This window comes from Dama dama, chromosome 7, assembly GCF_033118175.1.
Source record: "Dama dama isolate Ldn47 chromosome 7, ASM3311817v1, whole genome shotgun sequence".
Taxonomy (NCBI): Eukaryota; Metazoa; Chordata; class Mammalia; order Artiodactyla; family Cervidae; genus Dama; species Dama dama.
The window spans coordinates 51928137-51954804 of NC_083687.1; the positions used below are offsets into that span (position 1 = coordinate 51928137).

Genomic DNA, 26668 nt, shown 5'->3' on the forward strand with positions numbered 1-26668 from the left:
CACCCTGGGGCCCTGCACGTCAGAGGCACAGGGAAGATGGGCTGAGTGGTGGGGGGAGTGAGGGAGCTGGAGGAACAGACGGGGACTTCCCAGGGCTGCAGGCTCCTGGCCTGGCTCAGCTCTCACTAGCGCTGTATCCCTGCGCTGGGCTTCTGTTAACTTAGCTGGAAATGAGAAGACGGGCTTAGGTCATCTGCAAGGCGCCTTCCAGGGCTAGAACCCTGTGAAGATCAGATAAGCATGCAGACGGGTAACAGGATCCTTCCACTCCAGGACAGGCAGGAGCCTGTAATTCCGCAGGGGGCCGCGGGGTGGCAGGTGGGAAGGAGGCGGGCTCCGTGCAGAGCCGCCTTGGCTTTGCAGAGTGGAGCGAGGGCCTGGATCCTACCCTCAACTCAGGGTCAGCCTTTTCTCTAAACTGTGCAATTTTAGAACACTCAGGTGAAAGAGCAGGTCCGGGTTCCCAGGCTGCAAAGGCAGCAGTAGGAGGCTTCAGGAGAGATCAGCCTGCCAGCTGTGGGCTTGAAGAGGGGACGGCCCAGTGTTTCAACTCATCCCTCTCCTCTCTCTGCCACCCGTCTGGGTTGTGAGCCTCGGTCTGGTGTGAATTTCATTAGGAACCAAGAACTACAGGCTTCAGATGATGGACACCTATCAGCTTCCTCCCAGGTGAGGAAAGATGAGTCCCAGGTTCGTGATGGGCCCCACCTGGAGATGCAGCTGCCCCCCAGGCACGTTTGCGGCGTGTTCACGGCACAGTCAGTGAGCCACAAGAACGTCCAGGATGTCTGCAGCATCACCAGAGTTTCTCACAAGATCCTTGGGCCTTTAATCCAAAGGCATACCCAAACTCTGCTATATGCCCTGGTTGGTCAGGTGGTATCGGGTTAGTAATACACCAGGTTACATGATGGTAATGTTTTAACCCTGAAACGGCAGTGCTGTGAGGGAACCAACTCTTGTCTTCAGCTCATGATGTATTTCTAGCTTGGACAGGGGGGTAGGAGGTGGGGCGGTGGGGGTACTGGGCTCCAGGTGCCACCTCGGGTCACAGCTGCAGTGCTGGGTCCAGCCCTTCAGTGCCCCGACCCAGAAGTGACGCATCACATCCTCTTATAGCCCATTCGCCGCAGATAGCCACCCGTCACTGTGACTGGGCGTGGAGGGGTTCCAGGATGGGGGGCAGATGGGAGTGTTGGATGAGCACCACTGTTCCTTCTGCCGCAACAGAAAGGCACGATTTACCAAGAGTGACCACAGCCGGCGTCATCCAGATTTTCCAGGGTCCTGGGTCAGGAGGCGTGGCCCAAATGGTTAAACCATTCGTTTTCTAACCCAAAGAGTATTCAATAATCCATGCCCTGCCCCAGATCTGTCCCAAGCCCCGCCCAACCCAACCTGAGAAACCTTCTCCAATTGAACCATTACATCCACTTCCATCCTGGGATCAAGTCCACTCCCTCACTCACGGGCCCCGTCTCACGTCCAGGGCAACACCCAGCGGTCGTACCCCTCTCCTGCATCTCCAATCTGCCCCTCCCTACTAGCCTACTCCTGTCAGCATACAGATGGCACCTTTAAACAGATCTGTCTCCCCATTGACTCTGAGCAGCCCCCACGACGTGTCTGCCGTCCCTTACCCTTTCCTTCCTGAACTCACTCCATCCGGCTGCCTGCCCGCGCCTGAGCGGGTCCCACCGACACCAGCAAAGACCTCAGGAGTCAGAGCCATAGCCTGATACAGCCTCTCCCCACCTGTGGCTGCTGCGGCTTCCAGAATGTCTCCTCCCTCCCGCCCCTTCTCAGGGTCCCCCCAGGTTCTGGGTCACGGTGGTCCCAGGCTCTCCAGCTCCAGGGCCCACTTGCTCCCCGAGCCGCTCTCCCTTCCAGGTGACCCCACGCCACAGCCCACACTGACCTCCCCCGAATTTGTGTCTCTGGACGCAGCCTCCTTCCTGAGCTTCCACCCCATAAGGTCGGCTACCCACCAAGCATTTCCATCCGAATGTGCCTAGAAACCTCTCATTTTCCACGGGTCCCCCGGCAAGCTGGCCCCTCCAGTCTCCCAGTTCAGAACGTGGCCCCTGATTCTTAGGCATTCAGGCATCTCCCTGCTGCCTCCGCCCATCACCCCCATCTGGCTGCAGACACTAAACTAAATGGCTCCCCCACCCCACGGCCTCCACCCTCATCTCAGCCCCTGGCCAGATATCTATTCTCAGAATAGCAGAGTGAGTCCTTTAAGCAGCTCTCATCTTCCCTCATTTTTAAAATAAGGGGATTAGATGCTCCAACCAAAATTACCTAATGTGAGGAGTCTGTTTTCAGGGAAGACTTCTAAAATGTCCATCTTCCTTGGGGCTATCAGAGCTATTCCTAATTTTTTTTTAAATTTCTCATCAGTCCTTGTATGTATGTGTGTGTTAGTTGCTCAGTCGTGCCCACGTCTTTTTGAACCCCATGGACAGTAGCCCTCCAGGCTCCTCTGTCCATGGGATTCTCCAGGCAAGAACACCGAAATGGGTTGCTATTTCCTTCTCCAGGGATCTTCCCGACCCAGGGACTGAACCCGAGTCTCCTGCATTGCGGGCAGACTCTGCCACCTGAGCCACCAGGGAAGCCCCCATCAGTCCTTGAAGCCCCCAAAGGCTAGCGTTCCCAGTGCATCCAACTCTCCCCTGCTCCGCACGCCAGCTCCCCGACTCTCTCTCCACAAGTGCAGACAAAATATTTTTGCTGGCACCAACTGTCCCAGGGCGTTCCTTAGCACTGACACAAGAGAAGAGCCCTGCCCAGGTTCTGACGTCATCAGGGTCTGGCATGAAAGGAAAACAAGATGACCCTACTAGCGTGCTCCAGAGGAAGACAAACCTTCGAGTGGGCAGAAGCAAGCTGAGCCGTCCCTGTTACCACGGAAAGGACCATCCACCGCGAGATTTTTCTGTAACTGCTTTAAAAATGTTTGTTCAGTTTCTTTACCAATTACACTTCAACCCAGCCCCACCCTACGCAGAGGTTAACCTGCTCAGCCTCTGCTGCAGACCGCCGCCCCCCCTCACTTCGCCTCCACCCCGGGCCCAGCAGGAGCCCCAGTTCCACCCTTGCATGGAGCAGGCCTTGTCCCTGCCTCTGGACGAACCATGAGTGATGAATAGAAAGGTTCCCCCAGTCTGGCTGGCCAGGGGAGCAGCCACATGCATGCCCACCCACAGTCCGAGGGCAGGGTGGACACAAGCCCAGGATTCAGGGGAGCAAAGCAGGAAACGGCGTTCCAACACGGGCAATGGCCAGGTGTCCTCACCCTGCCGACCCCTGCAGCTCCTAGGACTCACTGAGCTCTGGGCGGGAGGATGGCGTCTGCCCCCCCAGGCAGGGACCAGCCAAGAATGAACAATGGGGGCAGGACGGGGCCACATGGGGGAGACCCTCACAAGGATCCTGTGAGGTGGCTGTTAGGGAGTTTTCAAACAAGGAAATGAAGAAGGAGGGACAAGGGACCCCGAAGACCCTTGGTCACTACCGGCAGGGCTGGGCCTCTACTTACACAATGGGGCCTCTTCTCCCATCACCAGGGAGGGGGCGCTGAAGGCCAGCCAGGGAGCCAGGATGCAGGGGGTGCAGGGCGGGGGTGGGGGCAGGGAGCCTGTTCCACAGGGCATCCCTCCTCAGCCTCCTCGGCTGGACATCCGCCATGGCCCTGAAGGTGGGCAGAGACTCGGGCCGGGTCACCAAAGCCAGTGGGACATCCATTCGTCCTCATCCCAGACCTCAGAATTTCCCAGCACTTTCAGATGAGCAGCCGCACCTGGAGGGGGACCCACTTCACGGATGGGGCGCAGCCCTCGGGCTGGGGACACGTGGCCGTCGTCGGTGTGTCGCTGCTGGGGAGGGCCCCCCTGAAGGCGCTGGGGCGCACGTGGGTGGCGGACACGAGGAGACGCGGGAGGAAACGGAGACACAGCTGCCGGTTGAGGCTGGAGGAGCCCGGGCGGCTCCGGGCGCGGCCCCCCAGGCTTTGTCAGAATCCTGGCAGCCCTCGGAGCCGAGGGCCCCCCCCCCCGCCCCCCCAGGAGCGGACAAGGAGGACGGGGAACAAAAGCGGCCTCTCCTGCGCGCTGTGCGGCTCCTGGGGAAGGGTCACGTGACGCAGAGGAGCGCTCAGTCTGCAAGGCCGGGCGGGGGAGGGGGAGGGGAGAGGAGGGGAGGGGAAGGGGAGAGGAGGGGAGGGGGAGGGGAGAGGAGGGGAGGGGGAGGGGAGAGGAGGGGAGGGGGAGGGGAGGCGGGGCAGGGGAGGGGGAGGGGGCTCAGAGCACCTGAGGGGGGCGGCGGAGGGGTCTCTTCCACAACGTCACAGCCCCTTGCCTGCCTGGGTGCCAGCCCGGCCCCTCGGCCCCGAGCCCCTCCCGGAGCGTAGACCTGCAGTGCCCAGACCAAGGCTGCCGGGCGGGTCCCTTCCTGCTGTTTTCTTCCCAGCCCTGAAGACGAGTCCAGCGGCCCAAGAACGAAGGACTCGGCCCATGAAAGCAGCTGTTATTTCAAGGAGAGCGGGGAGCAAGCCAAGGGAAAAATGAAAAGATCCAGCGACAAAACGCCCATTCATGGGCTCACTCGGCAAACATTTACTGAGGCCATCTGTGCTCCAGGCCCGCCCTGAGTGCTGGGGGCACAAAGATGCCCTTGAGCGCGCGCCCCGCCCCCGGCTGCCCAGCCTGTCCGCCCGGAGCGCGGGGAGGGCGGCACCCCTCCACCCGCGAGGCTCAGCTTCCGGAGCGCGGCCGTGTGCACGCGCCTCGCGCCCGGATGAATGGACCTGCTCACAGTGCGGGGCGCAGGTGCATCGGTGCTGCCGGATACCTGGTTACTCTCCCGGGCAGGAGATGAAGACCACCAAGGGGCCCAGGAAGGCGTGCAGCGCCCACCGGGAGAGGTGAAGCTGTCCCCTGTAATCTGAGCACTTTCTGAATCGATCCTGGAATAGCCTAAGAGTCTATGTGTCTATACAGGTATTTATAGACATGTCTGTATAGACTCAGAGAGCAGGAGGCCTTCCAGGGCATCTTTTCCGCTGCCTCTGCCCAGAACCAGATCTAAACAGTACCGGCCCCTCCCCTATTTGCCCCAAACTTGATCACATCTCCACCAAAAAGGTCTCTATCTCAGTCCATAAAATGCAATAATTAAGTCCATTGATCCTAATGATGGTGCCTGGTTTATACCGAAGATGAGTTCCCAGTTTTTCACTTACCCATGCATATGTTTATCCTACAAATTATTGAGTGACAACTGTGTACCAGGCACCAGGGGAACAAAAGAAAATGAAGACAAAGCTCTTTTTAACGAAAGGAATGGAAAAGCAAATCACTGCAGTGCAGCACAGTAATGGCTGGGCTAGAAGTAAAGTGAGTTGGGTGTTTTGGTCCAGCGCAGATGGAGCCCTCAGGAGGACTTCCTGGAAGAGGCAGCGCCATGCAGGAGGATGAGGAGGTGTCAGATGGACCAGGTGGGAGGCCTGGGCAGGGGTGGGGGAACGTGCCGGGTGATGAGAAGTTGGGGTCCGCCTGGAGAACGCAACTGGGGACACAGGGCAGAGAAGGTTCAGAGGCTGGTACACAGACAGGGAGAGAGACGAGCTGACAAAAGGCAACAGTACAGACGAAAGGGGAGGACTAGAGTCCGCAGGATTCTCCCGGCCGACCTGGTTCCATGAAAAACCCTCATCTGAACATCTGGGAACCCACTCAGAGTGGGGACTCTGCCTTAGAAATGGAGGAAATTCCGCCACAGGCTGCAACGTGAGGAACCTGAGGACACTGTGCTCAATGAGATAAGCCAGACACAAAAGGACAGATACCAGATGATCCCACTCACAAGAGGGCCCTCGGGGTGCGGAAAGTAGACGGGTGGGGGCCAGGGACCCGGGGGCGGAACGGGGGAGTTAGTGTCTGATGGGGCAGAGTTTCAGATTCGCAAGATGAGGAGTCCTGTGGATGGACAGTGTGATGGCTACAGAACAGTGAGAATGGACGTGATGCCACAGACCTTATACTTCAGAATGGATAAAAGGGAAACTGAATGTGTTTTACCATAATGTTGTGTTTGTTTTTTTAGAAAAAGAAAGGTGACTTTAGCTTGGAAGGTCAACTACATTCATAATGTATTTAACCAGACCCCCTAAGAAGGCTTCCCTGGTGGCTCAGACGGTAAAGCGTCTGCCTGCAATGCAGGAGACCCAAGTTCGAGCCCTGGGTGGGGGAGACCCCCTGGAGAAGGAAATGGCAACCCACTCCAGTATTCTTGCCTGGAAGATCACATGGACAGAGGAGCCTGGCGGGCAACATCCCGTGGGGTCGCAAAGAGTTGGACACGACTGAGCGACCAACACACACACACATCACCTAGGAAGCCTCCTCCCACTCTGCTGTCCAAACTATGCCAGGTCCTCGAGACAGGCTGGGCCCTGGGACCTGCTGCAGCAGTGCTCACACCTGGACAAACACCTCCAGCAAGAAAATACAGATACTGAAAGGCGGGACTAAAAATAACTGCAGGCACGCCCAGCTGAGCAGATTATGAACAAGATACAAAAAGGCCACTTCTGAGGGGCTGGGAGCAAAGGCAGGGTCCTGACACGGTCCCTGCACACTGTACCAGCGAGGGGCGGGCAGACCGCCTGAGCCACCGTCCAGTCTGCCCCCACGGTCGCCGCATTTAAGGGGCCAGCCCGCCCTCCCCGGGGAGCTCACAGGGCACCTGTTTCTTGCCTTGGCTGCCGAGCCCCAGTGAAGCTTTGCCTGGATTTCTCCTCCAGCCTCCTATCCACTTCTATTGAACAAGAGTCCAAGGACCCGGGCGGGGAACACCCTCCGAGAACTCAGAACAAATCCCGAATTGTTACTGGTGTTGCAAAGGTCCTGGTCTACAGTTCTCCTGTAAACTTCCGAATCAGCTTCATTTCCAAGAGACCCTCTGGGTCAGTCGCCCCCTTTCTGGACACTCCTCTCTGGAAGCTGCAGCTAAAAGCCCACCACAGCTTCCGGGCCCCAAAGAACCCCCGTGCAGACCCTGCCCGCCACTTGCCCAGCCCGGCTCCACAGCAGGCCCACGAGGGAGGGGGCAGGACCTCTCCACCTGGTCGCAGAGGCTGAAGCTGAGCAGTCGCCTCCTTGCCCACAGGCCCTGGGCGCTGTGCTGAGGCAAGGAGCCAGCATTTCAGGCATGCAGTCTGTGCATCGCCCCCTCACACCCCCTAACTCCTTGCACTTTCCTCCCAGTTGCAGCAAGGAAGTGCAGACTCCGGGCCCAGCTCTGACGCCTGGGTTTTTCCCACCCACTTCAGCACGAGACCCTGAACCCTTTCGTGCCCTCAGCGAGCAGTGAGGATGCCGGTTACCCGTCGGGGTGCCCGCCTCAAGCAGGGAGCTGCCGCCACGTCCTCACGTCCGCTCAGCCACGACCCGGGGAGGCGTCCACGCGCTTTCGTTTCCCCGTTTAGGTCGCGGTTTGAGTCCAGACTGGGTGTTCTTCCCTCTCTGCTTGCTCACTTGGTCTGGGCGACCTGGACTCCCCTTGGAAGTGCCTTTAAGGCCTCGCTCCGGGTTCAGAGGACATCCCCACCCGTCTGTGTCCCTGACTCATCGGCTTGGGCATCTCCTGTTCCCCAGCCCTTCCAGTCCAACCACAGCAGCGAGCACTGCACCCCCGGCCTGGGGTTTGGGGCGGGGGGAGTGGGCAGCGCTCTAGAGCCGCTCAGACGCTGCCGGGCCTGCAGGGTGGACCTGGGGCTGCGGGACCAGCGCCCGGCGGGCCACCGCCCTCCTGCATAGCGCCTTCAGCGGCTCCTCTTTCATCTCGAATCTGCGTGGCTGGGTGGGGCTCGGGGCAGAGAGAACAGAGCTCACCTGCCGGCCTCACGGGGCCCCGAGGGTTCTAGAAACGTGCACGGCGGCTGAAGGCCAGAGGTGCGGAGGCCGCGGCCAGCGGCGCAGTTGGGTCACTGTCTTCTCCTGGTTAAAATGAAACCCCCCGGGGGCCACAGGCCCAACTCTCCCCCAGCACCCCGCCCCGCCGCCCCTCTGCACATGCTCCCCCCACAGGCTTCTCCCTGGACCCTCGCGTCACCGCCGCCGGCTCCTGGGGGCGCTCACCTCGTGGACACTGTGTCCAGGGCCACAGACGCCCTTCCTGGGCAGGCGCATGGGGGCCCGGAGAGGGTTCAGCCTCTCTGTCTGGGTGGCTGGTTTGGAGCAAAGAGGGCCTCACAGTGACCATGGCAAACAGGTTCACCTCTCTCTGCGATGACCCTGTAATTACTAAAAACACCAGTATTTAAGCTGAGGGTTTGCTTTTTCTTTTCAAGTGAAATCCCAGAATCAATCACTTGTCTCCCACACCAGGTACTCTGTAAACATTCAGAGAGAGAGAGAGGAAGAGACGGAAGGAGGGAGAGAAGGGAGGGGGAGATGGGTGGGGGAGATGGGAGGGTGACTCACCTTGACCGCACCTCTTCCGCAAGCCACCCAGACTCACCGTCACCCCAGCTTCTGCAGCCCTTAATTACTTGTCTGACCACACGCTCAATTTAGCAGAGAACCGAAAGGTTTGGAGGAGCGTAAGAACGGGCTAAACAAAACCAATGAGGGGAAGCAAATGAGGATGAAGAAAACATCAAAAACCCCAGGAACGGGGCTTCTCTAACCTGACCGCCTGGGCTGCCGCTCAGTTCCAGGAGGGCCGGGGTCCCACCCGGTGCGTTCGCTTGTCTTTCTGGGCCTAGAACAGCGCCCGACACCGCAGACGTTTGCGGGGTGAACGTGGTGGCCTCTCATACCACTCTGAAGGATGACGCGGGGTGTGCTGGCTGGAAGATAACACTTCCAGGGGCCCCGAGGGACCCACAGCGGGGCCCAGCCTGCTGTCCTGGGAAGGCCTCCAGGCCCCTTTCTCTGCCTCCTGGGGAAAGGCCAGGACCAGGGCTGTTTGGGAAGCAAGCTCTGTTTTCTCACCCTCACCCTCCGCTCTGACCCCTCTCTCTGGTCCTTCTAATCATGAGGACAGCTGGGCCTGCCCCACTCGGGCACACACCCGATTTCACTCAGTTTCCAGGCTGAAGGCAGCGACTAGGACAAAGGATCAGGCCCCCTGCGGTCGTTCCGGACCATCTGATTCCTGACCGAGGGAATCACTATCGTGCAGAGGTGGACACCACCTCTCTACGCTTCAGATTTGTTGTTGTTTAGTCACTCAATCGTGTCCAACTCTTTTCAACCCCCATGGATTGTAGCCCGCCAGGCTCCTCTGTCCACGGGATTCTCCAGGCAAGGATACTGCAGTGGGTTGCCATGCCCTCCTCCAGCGGATCTTGCCCACCCAGGGATCGAACTCGAGTCTCCCATGGCTCCTGCTTGGCCGGCGAATTCTTTACCACTGAGCCATCAGGGAAGTCCTGCTCTTCAAATTACAGTGAGGTTTTTTCTTTTTCCATCTTGAAGTACCTTGACAACATTTTTAAACTTTACAAATAGTTTTTAAGGGTAGGTCATTTTCATAATGTTTAAAATTTATAATGTTTAGCTCTTCTGATGCGTGCCTGATCATGGCGCAGGGGCAGTGCAAGTTCCAGGCGCAGAAGCCAGCGAAGAGCAAGGCGGCGGCGGCGGCCTCGGTGCGGAACCGGCCCGAGGAAGGGCGCTCACGTTATCGTACCCGAGAAGGCACACATCATGCAGCAGCAGCAGCTCAAGAAGAACCTGGAGGTTGGGATCCGGAAGAGGACTGAACATGACGTGGTGATGAAAGCCAGCACCTGCCTGCCCAAAAAGCTGGCGCTTTTGAAGGCCAGCACCAAGAAGAAGGAGGCCTCTTCCTCCACCAAGATGCCTGCCTAAGGATGCGCCCCAGCAGGGACCATCACTGCAGCCCCCTCCTCTGTGCTCAGGCCTGTGCGGTTAACCCCACAGGAAAGAGGAACTGTGCTCTCCAAAGACTTGAATTGCACCTCGAACTTGACCGGGGATCTGGCCTGTGAGCCAGTGAGTAGCAGGTCAAAAGCACATGGACTGGCTGGCTTCTCAGGTGCTGAGGTCTCAGCACAGGCCAAGGCCAGGGGGATGTCTTCACCGACTTCCTGTGTCCCCACTACCCCCACCCACATCCCGTCTGGATAACTTGGAGCGAGGCACCTGACTTTGTCCTTCCTCCCAGGGTCACATGCTCCTGTGAGCAGGCCGTGCTGGGGCGTCGGGCCAGGTGCCCAGGCCACCCGGCCAGCCCCAGTTTACACATGAGCCACATGCCCAGGGAAGGATGAACAAACTCCTGCACCTCCAGCCTGGGGGCTGGGGGAGAGTCTTTTCTTTCTCCCTACCTGGGGTGACTCGCCTGCTTTCCCTCCACAGATATCCCTGTGTCTTCCCGTCTGCCGGGGACAAGCCAGAGAGCCTAGGGAGCCACTTTCCCATCCGCAGGACAGACAGTGACACCACCTTGTAGAGTCAAAATGCTGATTAAACCAGAAGCGCTTTCCAAAAAAAAAAAAATTTATAATGTTTAAAATTTCATAATGTTTAAAATAATTTACTTGGATTACAGTAACAAAATAAAGCAGGTAACGCTGTGGTCAGCTGCATCTGCAGGGTCTCCTCCGTCTGGGGCTCATCCTGGGTAAGCAAGAGTCAGTACGAGAGAACAACAGAAGTGGAGCCCAACCAGCGGCCCGTTCATTGTCATGAGCCTGGTCAGGGAGAGGCCTGAGAGCGGTCCTGTGAGCCGCCAAGGCTCAGCTCTGGAGCCTGAAGACATTCCCGAATCTTGCAAAAGGTGGTGGCAAACAGTCCCCTGCTCTGGGGTGGGAGGAGGGCAGGGAGGTCACTGAGGTCAGAGCAGAGTCCAGGGATTCTAGAGGGGGGTTCTCTGCCGGGCTTCCCACCACGCGGGCGCATGCTCTGAGGGGGCAGTGTTCCCTAGGCCTGGAGGGCGAGCCCAGAGCGGGTGGGAGACAGTGAAGAGGCCCAGAGCCCACCCCCTGCGAGGAGGTGTCTAAGCGGACCCTGTGGGCACCCTCTGTCGTCCTCCCGAAAGGCCGAGTTCTCAGACCAGCATCACCCGGGACGTTCATCATTGCCGGAAGGATGAGGTCTCTGCGTTTAGTGATGACAGCTCCTTGAGCCCGGCACCCAGGCACATTTTGTTCCAGAAACCTTTGGGCCTATCTCTTCCCTGAGAGCTGTCGTTACCGCGTCCTCCTGGGTGTGAGCATGGCTGCGTGGAAAAGCTGCGGGTTTGGCTGCCTTGGTTTCTGTCCCGGGCTGGCATACGTCACCCTCGGCTCCGGTGAGTGCAGCGGGCCAGCTGTCACGAGCCCCCAGGGGACAGCCTGGGGTTTTGTGAGCTGTCTCTGCTGCCATCCTGCACCAGGGGTGTCTTCCTTCTGCCCCGGGGGTTCTCACTTCCTCTGCAGCTGCCGGCCTCTGGGCTTCTTCTCCCACTTACATGTGTTGTGGATCAGCTGCTTTTCCAGAACCCTGTGTCTTGAGAGAGAGGTCATCACCGGTCTCGGCTTTGTGCTGCTAGGTTTTTTCTTTTGTTTCCCAGCAGAATTTTTTGGGCAAATGTCACGCCCAACTGACCTCTCAGCCCTCAGCTTAAGCTGGAAACAAAGGATTGAGCAACGGTTTGTCTGTGAAACCTGCATCTTCCTCCTCTTTAAAATACTCTTGCTGCAGGGCCTGGCCTCCAGGTCAGCTGCAAATGCAGTGATTCAAAACTTTGATTTCCTTCTCTCTGTGAGCAAGGCGCCTCACACATCTTTCTAAGGGTTTCTACATAATTTTGTTACTTCACGGAGCTCAGAGTGTTTCTAATTCCTCCATCACTGCTCCACGCTCCTCTTAAATCTGGTCATGTTCCTCATAAGCCTGATGGAGTTTAGACCTCATCTTTTCTTTACTAATTTAGTTTTATTACAGCTTTTTAAAATTTTTCTTTCTGCCTCTGTGAGTTTTTACAGAATTCCTTATAAAACACGTGACATTTCCATAGAGTTTTTGGCTTCCCAGTAGCTTGGCCTGTTTCTTTCCACGGCATTTATCCTTCGTCATCAAAGTAAGAAGCAGATTTTCTACTGCAGTCTGGGTCATTTCTTCAAGCCCCCGACAATGTGTCTTGAAGCCCACTCACCTCCTCAGGCACACTCTTACTTTGCATCCTGACTTCTAATGTGGCCTTTGTTGCTTTGACGTCTGCCTAAAATCTTAGGATTTGTTGAGAATTTTATATTTTCATGGGACATTTTAAAACGTCTGTGCATCTGTTTTTCCATCATTTGAAATCGTCTACTCTTTGTAGCAGAGAAGTTTCCAGAATAAACTGGCAAACAACCAATTCCCCATAAGGAGGTAATAATTCCAATTTCAGGGAACTTGATGACGATCTGGCAGCCTCAGGTCCTCGGCCAGCACCTGAAAAAAGCATTTCCAGCATCCTTCACGAAGGACCAATTGAAGGACTTCTGTGTCTGTCTCTAGGCTGTGTTTGGAGGTACCTTTATCCCTTAGGTCATGTGCTGTCAAACAACCAACCTTTCTAAGATCTATTTCACATTCTCTGAGATTCTTTTTCTTTTTTTCTTTCCAAAATGACTCACAGAAGCTACATTTCCTCGGTTCTTTTATGTTCAAAAATACCTATTACCTTTAAAATTAAACGTAAATGTAACTGGGCATGCAAATATTAAGGCATATTTTCCTTGCAATTTTTATAGGAATTGTTCTATCATGTTCTAGCATTGACTATTGCTTTATAAAATTCTGGATAGCTGAGTTTTTCCACCTTTATAAATGACCTGGTCTTTTTTTCTGTTTCTAACCTGCTTCTGAGTGTGCTGGAAATAGTTGGGTTCTCTAGTCGCTGTATATTCAAGATATTTTATTTACTAGAGAAATATTTATTGTTTTCCTGCACTTAGTTCCAGCAATGTGGGAGATATAAAGGCTAATAAGACATGGTTCCTGCCATCAAGGGGTCAAAAACCAGCAGGAAACAGAGGCCTCAATGGAATGAACCCTAACCTCACGAAGAAATCTAGTCTGGAGGTGGGGCCGGCGGAAACGGCCTTTGCAGTGTGGGAAGAAACTGTGAGAATTCCTATTTATGCTTATTTCCTTTAGCTCCTCCATCCACGGGATTCTCCAGACAAGAGTCCTCAAGCAGGTTGCCATGCCCTTCCCCGGGATCGAACCTGCATCTGCTATGGGTCCTGCATTGCAGGTGGACTCTTTACCACTGGGCCACAGGGGAAGCCCTACCATAAAAATAAAGAAATTAATATAACAGTTAATGTTAAATAGCTGATGTTCCCAGTGATGCTGGGGCCTCACAGGGTGCTGTGCGTTGCGGTCACGTGTTGTGAATTGTTCCCTGGAAAGGAGGAAGCGATGACGGAAGCCACCACATCATCGAGATTTTGCTCCACGGATCCTCACAGCTGGGCTTCAAACACTACAGAAAAGAAACTGCAAAGTGAAGATATTAGTGATGCAAACACATAAGAAAAATAAGGAGATGGCAGAGCTTACACTCTGCTCCTTCCACAGGCTCTTAGTCAAGTCCATTGACAGGTAAGAAAACCATGAGTAGCCCAAGTCTGGTGAGACGTTGGCCAAAATAAAAGTGAGACAGTGGTGAGATGGTGACTACCTTCTGATGTCACTCAGGATACAACTCACACTAAATATATGGTACCTTGAGATACAGGCTTGTAAAAATAAATGTATACAATTTATGGATAAATACCTTGGGCACAAATAAATAATAAATATGGTGGGCTTGTGGGGGCTTTCCCAGATGGTGCTAGTGGTAAAGAATCTGCCTGCCAATGCAGGAGATGTAAAAGGTGCAGGTTTGACCCCTGGGTCAGGAAGATCTCCTAGAGAAGGGAATGGCTACCCACTTCAGTACTCTTGCCTGGGAAATCCCGTGGACAGAGGAGCCTGATGGGCTACAGTCCATGGGGTCACAAAGAGTCGGACACGACTGAAGCGACTAAGTACATACTGGGCATGTATTCTCAACTTTTTTTTTAATGGGTAGAGGTGTGCAATGAACAAGCTGGGTGATCACTGCTTTTAGGTAATAAATGTAAATCTGACACTAACCGGAGAAGAAGCCTCTGGGATCAGAGCATCAGCAACTCATGGTTCCAGGTGACCTGCTGGGGTGGGGGTGGAGAGGGTCGCAGGTAGTTACGATGCAGCAGGAAGAACAATGGAAATGTCACCAGTAAAGAAGAGGAGAGGTTTCTCCAGTCGATGGAGCAGAATGAGACTCAGACTCGAGAACACATCCTCAAAGGAACTCGGCGGGCAGGCTCAAGTCTCCTGGGATGCACTGTGGAGGCAGAGAGGGGGCGGGTAGCACTGGGAAGGTAGACCACCCGAGTTGGAGTGGCCACAGTGCTGTGCTAAGAATTTGGACCAAAGACTCTGAACCACAGGGCATCCGTGGAGATGTAAGAACAAGGACAGCCATCAGCCAGTCGGTGCCGAGATGCCTCTGACACCTTTGGTGCAGAATAAGGGGCAATAAATGATGAAATTGATGTTAGTATTTAAAGTATCTATCTACTGTCTCTGTGCCTATCACCTATCTATCTATCTATCCACCACTGAGAAACTTGGGGCACCGTATTAGCATCAAGACAAAAAAGTGCCTCTATATATTTCACAGAGAGTAACAAGCTATTTTTAATTGTGGTAAAATGCACACAAACATAAAAGCTGCCCTCTCAATCGTTTTCACAATTACATCTCATTGGCATTAAGCACATTCACACTGTGGTACAGCCACCACCGCCAGCCTCTCCAGGACTCTTCCTCTTGGAAAACTGAAAGTCTGTCCTCAGTAAATACTCGCTCCCCATCCCCCTCCCCCAGGCCCTGGGCACCCGCCCTCACCCTCTCCGCCTCTGCAAACTTGGCTACTCTAGGTGCCTTGTATATGTTAAATCACACAATTTTTGTCTTCTCACAACTGGCTTCTTTCACCAAGCACAATATCAAGGTTCGTCCATGTTCCAGCTGGTGTCAAAACATCCTTCCTTTTTAAGGCTGAATAGTATTCCATGTGTGTGTGTGGACCACACTTGATTTGTATGAATACATCCGTCTATCACTGGACACTTAGGTGGCTTCCACTTTGGGTATGGTGAATAATGCTGCTATGAACATGAGTGTGTGTGCAAATATCTCTATGAAATTCTTTCAGTTCTTTTGAGTATATGTGAGAAACCAAATGTTTTGATAAACTGTCTCTCTAGAGACTAATTTGAAAGAGCGAAATTCTCCCCGAGGTTCTCTTAAGGAATTGTTTTCTTGAAAATGGACGGTGAATGTATGGTGGCTAGTGACAAGAAGGCTGGGCAGGTCAAGCCAAGAGTCCCTGCTCAGAGGGTGACCTGCTTCTGCAGTTAAGACATCGGTGACCAGGTTAATGGTGACCAGGCATCTAAATGCCAGAGGCAAAGGGTAGACAGTCACAAATGCTCTGTGGACGTGTGTGCCTCTGTCTGTCTGAATACACAGGTTTAATTTTATTTAAGTGGCAGGCAAAGGTCTGGGGCCGATCTAGAAGAGAAGCGGTGAGCTGCCTGGATATCCATGTGCCCAGAGGCTGGAGGACCGGTTTCTACTGGGGGGGGGGGGGGCAGCCCTGCAATCACAATTATACTACACTGCTACGGCGGCGGCGGCATGAAACTTAAAATGCACCCCCCCAACCCTTCCTGAGAGTAGCATTCATTTCATAAATTTATTTCTACCTTTGTGATTTCACGGATTGCACCTGCCGGTCTTAGCATTCTGGAAGGCTCCCATTCAAGGGTATTTTCTACCCTCTGCTTGCCTTTTCCGCACAATCTGGCTCGGTCACGAGCTGTCCTTCACCAAGGATTCACAGAGTCCGCATCCTCTGGCCTGCCCTCCCCCAGCCCGAGAATCTTAGGGTCTCCGACGGTGTGGGGGAGGGGCGCGCATAAACAGGGCGCGGGGTCCGGAGAGCGTGGTCCGACTCCCCCCGCCGACCTGCAGGACAAAGAAGGCAAGGCTCCGCGCGAAGAGCCCAGCGCTCTCAGGCTGGCCTGAGGCCACTTTCACCCCAGTTCGGAGGCCGGCCGTGGGAAAACCGCCAGCTTGACGGAGGAACAAAAGGAGAGGTCGCCGCCCCCTCCGCCACCCGCACGCCCGGCCTCAGCGTCGTCCCGCTCCGTCCCGTCCTTTGTTACCTGGGCCGGCTGCTCCCACAGGGCCCCGCGGCCGCGGAAGACGAGGCTCGAGCCTCCCACCCGGCCCTTTGATTAGAGGGCCCGGGGCAGCCCTGCGGGAGCGGCTGGCTTCCCGGGGCGGGGGGGGGGGGGGGGGGTGGAGGGGCGGAGGAAAGGGGACCATCCACAGGGGCCCTGGCAGCTGAGAAAGCTCCCGTCCCGGCGGGTCCCAGGACCCCCACCCCCCGCAGCCACAGTGTGGGGCTGGACCCCGTCCTAGTCCCGGTTCTGTGGCCATTGACTCCTTTACATAGATGTTAGGGCTGGTAGCTTTCCAATATTTCTAGCTGGAGCGCATTGAGACGAGTGAAAAAGGAAATAATGATGGATTTGCAGTCGCTTTCTTTCAATTCCGCTTCATTCATTGGCTAAGTGTCGGTTACCCAGGAAACCGCGGGCATCTCCAAGGCAGAGTTGTCTGTCAGGCTACCAGCTCCGCGAGCTGGGTATTAAGTAGTGATTGCAGGCAGGCAGTGGGAAAACCGGAAAGCTCTAAGCCTTGCAATTTCAGTCTATGCAAAAGCACACACCTTGGTTTAAGAAAATAATGCTTTAACAATTCACTACCCATTCGGCTATGCAATGCCCCCTCTCAATCAGACGTCTTCCGTTAATTAACACAATGACTCTCTGTGTTACTGATGAATGCAAACTCACTTGAGAATTTGCCCTTGAAAATACTCTGCAAAGTGTGAGAGCAAATAGAATTTTAGTAGCTTAAGGGGTATCTTACTCGCCTTGACCTCATACTGTTATGCATAAAATTAAGGTGGGATTTTATTTTGCAGTGTTATTTCTACAATGGTCGAGGGAGGGGAAAAATTTAGAAATGTTAATGCATCATTAAAATTAATAGCTTGTAAAAGACGATAAAATATATTGCTGTAACACCTTCACGTCTGATACACAGTGACCCAGATGGAGAGGAATTGTGTGTAATAAACAGGCAAAAGGAAATGCTGTGATGCTGGGAGAGGGAACTGAGATTAATTTTTTTTTTTTTTTTTTTTGCTTTGAAAGCCCCTCACCAGCCTCTTCTCTGGGAGCTACCCCAATAAAGGTGACAACGGTTGGCAGACGAACTGAAAACTTCAGGGGAAGGGCTGGCTGTCTTCAGCACTCATCCTTGCCAGGCAAAACCAGCTCCTTGTGAAAATTAAGATGAGGAGTCTCATGCTTCCAAACTGAGAAGGGGCCGTGGAGCGGCTACCGAGGTTGGCAGCTCAGTGGAGGCGGGGGCGCGGGACGGTGCCGGCAAACGGAAGGAGACAAAAGCGGATCTGGGGCCCGAAATGCTGCGTCCCCGAGGGCATCCGGGCTTTCCGACGGACGAGCTCCAGCCCCACCCCGTCCTAAGCCCCTTTGCTGAGAGAAAGCCCAGGGAAAGGGCGTTTTCCCTCATCTTCGTGGACCCGAGTGTCCACCCCCGGCCCTCCGCGGAGACCTGGCCGTGAGACAGGGGCCGGCGGGGCTCAGCCGCCGGGCGTGGGGCGGATCCCGGCGGGCGGCGGCGCTCTGCCCCGGCCCGCTCGAACCGCGCCGCGCGCTTCCGCTCTGGCTGCGCGGGCGTGGCCCTCGCTCGCCTCCTTCCCGCGCGGTTCGGTCCCACCCGAGCCGTCACCCCGGGCCCAGCCACAACCCTTTCTGCCTGGACACGGTCCCTCTCCTGAGGGCTGGGCGCCGGGACGCGAGATCCCAGCCTGAGCCCTGACTCTGACTGGCTGCGTGGCCGGGGGCGTCCTTTTCCCTGGACGCTTTTGCCTCTGCAGGAGTGAGTAGCACCAACTCGGGGTCAGGACCCGGTCCTTGGGGCCCCGCAGGCGGGCACGTGGGCGGCCTTCCGCCGCTCTGCCCCTCGGCCGGCGCCTCCCCACCCGGACTCCGACAGCCACGTCTTGGGACCGCCGTCGGAGCTGGGGGTGTCTGGGGGCGCCGAGCTTTTGTTCTCTCTGCCTCTCTTTGTGCGCTGGAATTGGGCTGAAAGCCCCCCTTCCGCCCACAGCGGGAAGGGAGGGGATGACAGCTTGCTGATACTTCAGGGGGTGGAGGGCGGGTCTCACTCGACAGCTGCGGGCTGCTCTCCACCGGGGGAACCTGGGTCATTCGGCCCCTCTGGCCTGAAGATGAAAAGGGGTCACGTCACCTCGCAGACGACCTGTCAAGGGTCGGGGTGGAGGACAGGAAGCTTCGCCCACGGAATTGCGGGGACCAGGTTCCAGCGCGCTCTCTCTCATACACACACACACACACACACACACACGCAGGCACGAAAAGTAACAAAGAGATCAGCTCCTTCTTGGACTCCCTAGAAATTGTAGGTTTGAAGGCGTGTCGGGGCCGCGTCCGCGCACGCGCGCCGTGGGCCGTCAGGGTCGCGCGCGGCCCCCGCCCGCCCGTGCTGCAGTCTCCAGGCGGGCCCCTCGCCCGCATCGGCAGCACCAAGGTTGGGGACCTCGTGGCCGCCTCGGCTTCCGGCGCCTGGTGGATGATGAGAATGTCAGCGGTGGGGCAGGCGGCGATCTCCCTGGGGACCTGTCCCCTTAGTGGACAAAAGATGAACCGAACCCAGTGTGACTGTCAAACGCTTGGTCGTGGGAGGTGGCCCACGCGTTTTCCAGCTCTTTGTTCTGCCGCAGCCCCGCCCCCGAACCCCACCCTCTTCTGATCGCTGGACCGTCCACCCTGCCACACCCACCCCGCAGGCTCCCAAGGAACAAAAGCCGCCGGGTGGAGGAGTCCTGGGTACCAGCCGGGGAGGTGTGGACTCTTGGAGAGGGTCGGGCAGGGCGGTGCAGGCCCCGAGGTGGCCCGGTCCCCGGATGCCGCAGCCACAGAGAAAGGGCCCTTGGCAGAGACAAAAGAGGGGACGCACGGACCCCGGGGGCGGGGCGGAGGGCACCCTGAGGCCGTTGGGCCGTAAGTGTCTAGGGCCACGGCCCTTCGGCCCCAATAAGCTGTCACAAGGACTTCCTCCCGGGGCCGAGGTTCGGCCGCTGCACCGCCGTTGGACTGGGGAAAGGGGCAGGAGTCTCCCCGGGAGGGTGGCTTAGGGGGCCCCGGCCGAGGGTGGAAGAGGCGCCGCAGTCCGCGGTGATGGCGAAACCCAGGCCACCAGCGCTACCACCGGCCGGCGCCCCAGCACGCGAGCGCGCTCCTTTCCGGAGCACCTGGCGGCCCCTCCACCTGTTCCAGTCTCCCACCCACCCGGTGCCCGCTCTCCCTCCACACCCGGCCTGCCACGCCGGTCACCCTCGCGTCTCCACCCTCCCGCGCTCGGTTTCCTTCACCCATCCCCCGGTTCTCGGTCCCCAGCTTCTCCACATCTCCCCCAGTCCTAGACAATGCGCACGCCCCCCACCCGGCTCTGCTCAGCCCCGGGGCCGCGCCCGGCCCTCAAGCCTCTGCTGATTGGCCGCGGGCCTGTGGTCCAGCCCCTTGGACGGTCCCTGGGGCCCGGAGTATTACGTCAGCGGGGCCTGGAGAGCGCTAGCGCGAAGGGGACTGGGGGGGCTCAGGCTGGGGGCGCGGCCTGCGCGGGCCGCCCCACCCTTCTCATATAAAAGGCCGAACCCGCCGGGCCGGCGCTCTCAGCCGGCTGGTTCCCGAGCGCGTTCCCGGTGACCCCGCAGTGGGTGTGCAGGGGGACCGACAGACCGACCAGACGCCGACCCGGGCCAGAAGCAGCGAGCCGGCACCATGCGCGAGATCGTGCATATCCAGGCGGGCCAGTGCGGCAACCAGATCGGCGCCAAGGTGGGCGCAGCGCCCGGGCGGGGCCGGGTGGGGACCGGGGCCCAGCCTGACGCCCCTCGGGGCTCCGGGCGCGACCGTCGTCCTGAGTGCGGACCTTTCCGCGGCTCTGTACGGCGGAGCCGGGCGTGCGCCCGCGGCGACCTTCAGCGGGAGTGGGGGGAACCCCTCAGCTCGAGGCTGTGACTCGTGTGGCCTCTCGGTCCCCGGCCGCCCCTCCCTTCTCTTCTCTAAACCTCGTACGCTGTCCCGGAGCGCGCGCGGGGGTGTCCGCGGCTGTGCGCCACTCTGCGGGCGGCGCCGGGACGCCGGGAGAATCGGTTTTACTCGCTCGAACTCTAGTCGAGTGGCGGGGGGAGGGGCGGAGGACGAGCGTCTCGTGGTCCCTGGACGTGCCTTGAATCTAACCACCCCCGTCCTTCAGCCCCTCCGGTCCCTGACCCCCCTCCCACCCCCTCCGCGCCGCTGGGCGCCCCGCGCGCCCGCCATCCAGTTGCTGGTCCCTCCTCTCCCCGCCGAGACCCCCGCCTCCCGCCTGGAGCAGCTGTTCGCCCAGGAAACGCCCAGTTTCAACTCCGTGACCCTGCAAAATGCAAGCCCTGCCGCGGTGAGGGCGTGACTGCCCTAAAGCTGCGGAGACGCTGGGCTGTCGGAACCGAGCCTTTTCATTGTGTGTCGCGGGCCTCTCGGCGGTGGGGCGTGGTCTAATGCAGGTTTTTCTGTGTCTCAGTTTTGGGAAGTCATCAGCGATGAGCACGGCATCGACCCCACTGGCAGTTACCATGGAGACAGTGACTTGCAGCTGGAGAGAATCAATGTGTACTACAACGAGGCCACCGGTAATCGCCTTTACCTTACCCTGCCCCCCTCCCCAAGGGACTCACCCCAGAAGTGTGGCCCCTGGGGAGGGTGGTCTAGCGGATTTAGCATTCCTATCTTTTCCTGGGGTTTTTTTGGGGGGCGGGGGGAGTGCTCCTTTGAGAATCTTGTGAGAATCCTGTCCTGTGTCCTCTCTTGGGGCTAGGAGCAGCTTCTGTAAGGAAGGAAGCTGGTACCGGGGCCCCTTTTCTGAGCGCTCTGCCTGCAGGTCTGAGTCCTGCTCTGTCCCCCCAGGTAACAAGTATGTGCCTCGGGCCATCCTCGTGGACCTGGAGCCGGGCACCATGGACTCCGTCAGGTCTGGACCCTTCGGCCAGATCTTCAGGCCCGACAACTTCGTGTTTGGTGAGTGACTGGCATGGCTGATGGCCTGGACAGCTCAGAGTGGAGGGGTGTGGCCGCCTTAGAGAAAGCATGGAGCTGTGTACTCATTTTGTCTTAATATATAACCTAAAACAAAAGGTCTTTCAACCTCTAAGGTCCCTAACCTTCCTTATTTATAATTATGTCCATGACCAAATATTTTAATGTTTGGTCCTTTTAATGATAACCTGAAATCTGATCTGAACTCTGACTCACTGAGCTCTATTAAAGGGTTTAAGGTGAAAAGGAATTTAATGCAATCATCAGTGACTTATGAAGACTCTCTCCTTCTGGCAGGCCAGAGCGGCGCCGGGAACAACTGGGCCAAGGGCCACTACACAGAAGGCGCCGAGCTGGTGGACTCGGTCCTGGACGTGGTCAGGAAGGAGTCCGAGAGCTGTGACTGTCTGCAGGGCTTCCAGCTGACCCACTCGCTGGGGGGCGGCACGGGGTCTGGGATGGGGACCCTCCTCATTAGTAAGATCCGCGAGGAGTACCCCGACCGCATCATGAACACCTTCAGCGTCATGCCCTCGCCCAAGGTGTCGGACACGGTGGTCGAGCCCTACAACGCCACCCTGTCCGTGCACCAGCTGGTGGAAAACACGGATGAGACCTACTGCATCGACAACGAGGCGCTGTACGACATCTGCTTCCGCACCCTGAAACTGACCACCCCCACCTACGGGGACCTCAACCACCTGGTGTCGGCAACCATGAGCGGGGTCACCACCTGCCTGCGCTTCCCGGGCCAGCTCAACGCCGACCTGCGCAAGCTGGCCGTGAACATGGTCCCCTTCCCGCGCCTGCACTTCTTCATGCCCGGCTTCGCCCCGCTCACCAGCCGGGGCAGCCAGCAGTACCGGGCGCTGACGGTGCCCGAGCTGACCCAGCAGATGTTCGACTCCAAGAACATGATGGCGGCCTGCGACCCGCGCCACGGCCGCTACCTGACCGTGGCCGCTATCTTCCGGGGCCGCATGTCCATGAAGGAGGTGGACGAGCAGATGCTCAACGTGCAGAACAAGAACAGCAGCTACTTCGTGGAGTGGATCCCCAACAACGTGAAGACGGCCGTGTGCGACATCCCGCCCCGCGGCCTGAAGATGTCGGCCACCTTCATCGGCAACAGCACGGCCATCCAGGAGCTGTTCAAGCGCATCTCCGAGCAGTTCACGGCCATGTTCCGGCGCAAGGCCTTCCTGCACTGGTACACGGGCGAGGGCATGGACGAGATGGAGTTCACCGAGGCCGAGAGCAACATGAACGACCTGGTGTCCGAGTACCAGCAGTACCAGGACGCCACGGCCGACGAGCAGGGCGAGTTCGAGGAGGAGGAGGGCGAGGACGAGGCCTGAGCCGGCGGAGGCGCCGCGGAGGCCGGGCAGGGAGGCCGGGCAGGAAGGCCGGGCGGCGGCCGAGGGGAGGGGGGCTCGCGGAAGGAGACGAGGAGGGCCCGGGGTCCCGCGAGGTGGGCGCTGGGGCTCTGGGGCTCTTCACTGTTGCCTGTCCCTTCTTTTTTTTTTTTTTTTTTCTTTTTGTAATATTGATGACTTCCATGTAACATTTGAGGTCTTTCTGAACTACTGTTGTAATGGTTAAAATCACATAAACGTTTGTGTCCTAACGGTGTCCTCTTTTCTGTCTCCTCCTCTTTATTATCAATTTAAATGTCACTTTCAGAACACATTCTACTGAATCCTTCCTTCAGCAAGCGAAGGGATGGGTAAATGCTCACATGAATGTACTCTTTGGCTTCAGAAGGATAAAATCAAACCAACCACAGGCGTACCCAGTTTAGGAAGGGCGATCAATCTGACTTTTAAGATGCCTTTTTTTTTTTTTTTTTGGCTGCGAGGTGGGGCTAGTGGGGAATTCCCCCCAGCAGGGGTGGAACCCTGTCCTACTGCCCAAGTGGAAGTGGCCGGGCAGAGTCCTAACCATGGGACTACCAGGGAATTCCCTTAAGATGCCTTTAAGTAAATATTTTATTAGCTGAGAGATGCCTGCTTGAAAGCCCAGACTCTTATGGAGAAATCCTACTCCACCTTTATCTCCTCTACAAAAAAAAAAAAAAAGAGAGAGAAACGGGATAGTTACTATATGCACACAGCACCTAATTCCAAGCACAGAGTGGAAAACCAGCCTGTCTACCTTCTGTGCCTCTTGGTCCCTTCCCTCCCCTGGAGGGCAAGCGTTCTTCTATTGTATTTCTTGCGTCCTTGCAGGGGTATTCTGTCTTCACACCTATGTGGACTATTCCCCATTTTCTTTTTTCACACCTTATGGTACTAGTTCTGTCTTCTGCCTGTTTTTTCAGTAAACAGTGTATCTTTAAAATACAGAGATCTGCCTCCTTTAAATGGATGCATAGTATCCATTCTGTAGTTGTGCTGTATTTTATTTAACCAATTCCCACACATGCAGGTTGTTTATATTTCTATCTTATAGTGCCTCAGTGAATAATTTTGTGTGAATTTCCCTAAGTGGAATTTTCTGTCAAAGGGTATGTGATACTGTGACATCTTAAGGTAATGAAATCCCCTGTACTTCGGAATAGCCATAGATTTATACATCGTTAATACACTAAAATTCTCAGGCAACTTTTCCTTTCAGCAGTTATGTTTATACATGTTAACTACCTTTTAATTTATATGAAATTATAAACCCTGGATTTTTGGAGAATTTTACTTTAAATTGGTAAGCCACTGTAATTTTCAGTTTGTTGTGTTCTTACCATGCAGATTTGGAATTTGAACCCAAGCCTGCCTCTAGACTTCCCTCAATCACTAAAGAAGCTGTGGCTTTTTAACATGTGATTTTCAGTCATGATTTATATGGTTCTATAGGATCAATTATACTTTGTCAAAAAGGTGCCAATGCTCTGCCTTAAGGCAGAGTCAATTAAGCTGGGCTAGTCAGTTTCATATTTTGGGAAAAGGAGTGAAGAATAAGTAATAAATGAATGTGCAAAACATTTACATACCACTCTAGGAAGAAAAAAAACACCAAGGAAACTAGATTTATGATTTTTTTTTGTAATTTTTAGACAAATTGAAAATTAGAGGAAATATTACTTTAAATCTGACCCTGTATTTATTTGATTCTACTTGGTTCTACTCTTACTTAAGTGTGTGTGTGTTTAAAGAAGAAGAGGGAGGAGGGGAGGGGCTTGAGGATGAGAAGGAGAAAGATGAAGGGTGGATAAAGGATTCACAGATTAAAGAGGCTGAAGCATGAAGACAGTTTCAAAGAAAAGGTGTGAGCAGTGTCATTCTAAGTAGTATGAAAATAAGTTCATTTACCAGATGCCCCCCCACATGGAAATGAGCAGCCGTTCACTTTATGAACATTACACATCCTAAAACCCAGGCCCGTGCTGAGGATTGTCAAACAGGTGAGGAGCCAGTGGCTTCTGCTTTCATTTTCTACATTTAACAGCGAACCCGGCAGGTGTGAAAGCCTCCAACTGAGCTGAGCTGGTGGAAAGCCTCCAACTACCTCACCGAAGGGGAACGTTGGACCGAAGCGCCCGGAGCACTTGGGCAGCTGCCAGGGCCCCCGGGTCTGCCCTTGGTCGTGCCTTCCCGCAGCCAGTCAGAGCTCCGGAGGTGGGGGGGAATCCTGCTGGTGCCCCTCGGTACCCTGGAAGAGCCCTGCTTCTCTTTCCACTCGGGAGAAAGCAGTGGACGGGAGGCCCCCAGCAGGCAGGCTGCTAGCCTGTCGCAGACCCGCGTGGGCACCACGAGGGCTCACTTCAGCAGGATTGCAAGGAGGGTGCCAGGCTGAGCGTCAAGCTGACACTCCAGGGCAAAGCTTTAAAAGCCCACTTGTATAAAGGGGCTTGAAACGCTGCTTAGGAAAACACTTGGGAAGTAGGGGCATGCACGGACTAACACCTGATTACCAGACACTTTCTGAAGCCGCTAGTGCCTTTGTCACATTAGCGTTGTGTCATGGGATTTGTTAGTGGGGGTGACGGTATGTGTTTTCCAGCACCATTTCCACAAAGGAATGATTCCATCCCTCCCCCTGACCCTGAGATTCCGCCAGGAGGACATTTCACTTCTGGGCAGGCGTGGGACCTGAATGACAAGACCCGCTGAGATGTGACGTGGGATTCTGGGATTAGGGTTGGGGGGGCTGGAGTCACCCAAGGAGTCTGAGAAGGAAAGGGAACCCCAGCATGCTGCAGATTTCCTGCATCTCTGCATTGGCCCCAGAGATGACCAGAGATGAGCTCCCATTTCGTCACTAACAGTGTGTAAGACTAATAGGAACTTGAACTAAAAGTAACCTGAAAAGGTCAGCTAGTCAGACCTCCTCATCTTGTAACTAAGGAGATGGAGGGTCATAGAACTTTTTCTCAGTTCACAGGACTCTGTATGCAAATCCGATTTTGGACTCTGATCTTTTCCCCACAGCTGCACCTCTCAGGTCCTGTGGTTACAAGGCCACACGAGAATTGTGAAGACTGGAAAGAGGCACATCCTGGCTTCAAGGAAAAACCCAAAGCTACCCCAGGGTTCTCACTCTGCCCGCCGGCGTGGGCTGGGCACAGGACCGAGCGTTCTGTCTCTGCCCAGGTCGTGGTCAGGAGATGCGGAATCTCCTGGTTAAATCACCACATGCCAGTCCTAATACAGTTCTGGTTGCAAGAAGAATTTTCCATCGGGGATACTTCTTGTGAAAACGAGTGGGAAGTTCATGAGTATCCTTTTATACTCACCCATTTTAGTTGTGACTTGTGTCCCTCAGAACAGAACTTGACAGCTACTCTCTGCTGATTTCTTTCCATTGTGTAAGAGAAATTCTCTTACAAGGTCATGCTTTTATCAAACACGAATGTTTGATATTCACTTGAATATTCAGACATTCACTTGAAAACAGACTCACTCGTTCCTTTGTTTCTTAAAGGCTTTTGTCCCCCACCTCCCCCACCCTTCATGCTTTTCTTAAGGCTTGCTTGCGGGCCCGGGAAGACACTGGTAGACTCCAGGGACGCACGCAAGTCAGTACTGGGCTGGAGGGCCAGCGGGGCGGGGAAGCTGCGGGGTGGCCCCTTCCACATGGAGCTGAGACCCTGGGGGTACCGCTGAGAAGGGACAGCCTTCAGAGGCTAAGACAGGAAGAGTCAAGCCTTGACTTTAAACAATTATAGTTTAAAGAGATTAAAAGCTAAGAAAACCAGATATATCCAGTGTTTACCAATTCAGGTTACTTCCATCTTTTGGGGTGGATCACTTTTCCTTCTGCCTGAAAAACTGCCTTTAACATTTCTTATAGGGCAGATCTGCTGGCCATAACTCTCTCAGCTTTTGTTTGTCTGAAAAAAGTATTTTGCCTCATTTTTGAAAGATATTT

The 26668-nt window shown here is 55.6% G+C and overlaps 1 protein-coding gene and 1 pseudogene across 1 annotated transcript; both read left to right on the plus strand.

Annotated features, from left to right (window-relative positions):
- The first annotated feature begins 9285 nt into the window (after positions 1-9285).
- On the plus strand, positions 9286-10087 carry LOC133059218 (leydig cell tumor 10 kDa protein homolog; annotated as a pseudogene).
- A 9788-nt stretch (positions 10088-19875) lies between these two features.
- LOC133059946 (tubulin beta-2B chain) lies at positions 19876-22730 on the plus strand. The gene is made up of 4 exons (XM_061147724.1): positions 19876-20065; positions 20793-20901; positions 21176-21286; positions 21602-22730. Exons 1-4 carry the CDS (start codon positions 20009-20011, stop codon positions 22660-22662), a joined length of 1338 nt encoding a protein of 445 aa, XP_061003707.1. The 5' UTR covers positions 19876-20008; the 3' UTR covers positions 22663-22730.
- Positions 22731-26668: the final 3938 nt, after the last annotated feature.

Excerpts from the sequence above, each read along its gene's own strand:
- LOC133059946 (XM_061147724.1), top strand. The coding sequence starts at position 20,009 with ATGCGCGAGATCGTGCATATCCAGGCGGGCCAGTGCGGCAACCAGATC. Across the intron at positions 20,066-20,792 it reads GCAACCAGATCGGCGCCAAG|TTTTGGGAAGTCATCAGCGA; the intron begins GTGGGCGCAGCG and ends TCTGTGTCTCAG. Across the intron at positions 21,287-21,601 it reads GCCCGACAACTTCGTGTTTG|GCCAGAGCGGCGCCGGGAAC; the intron begins GTGAGTGACTGG and ends TCCTTCTGGCAG.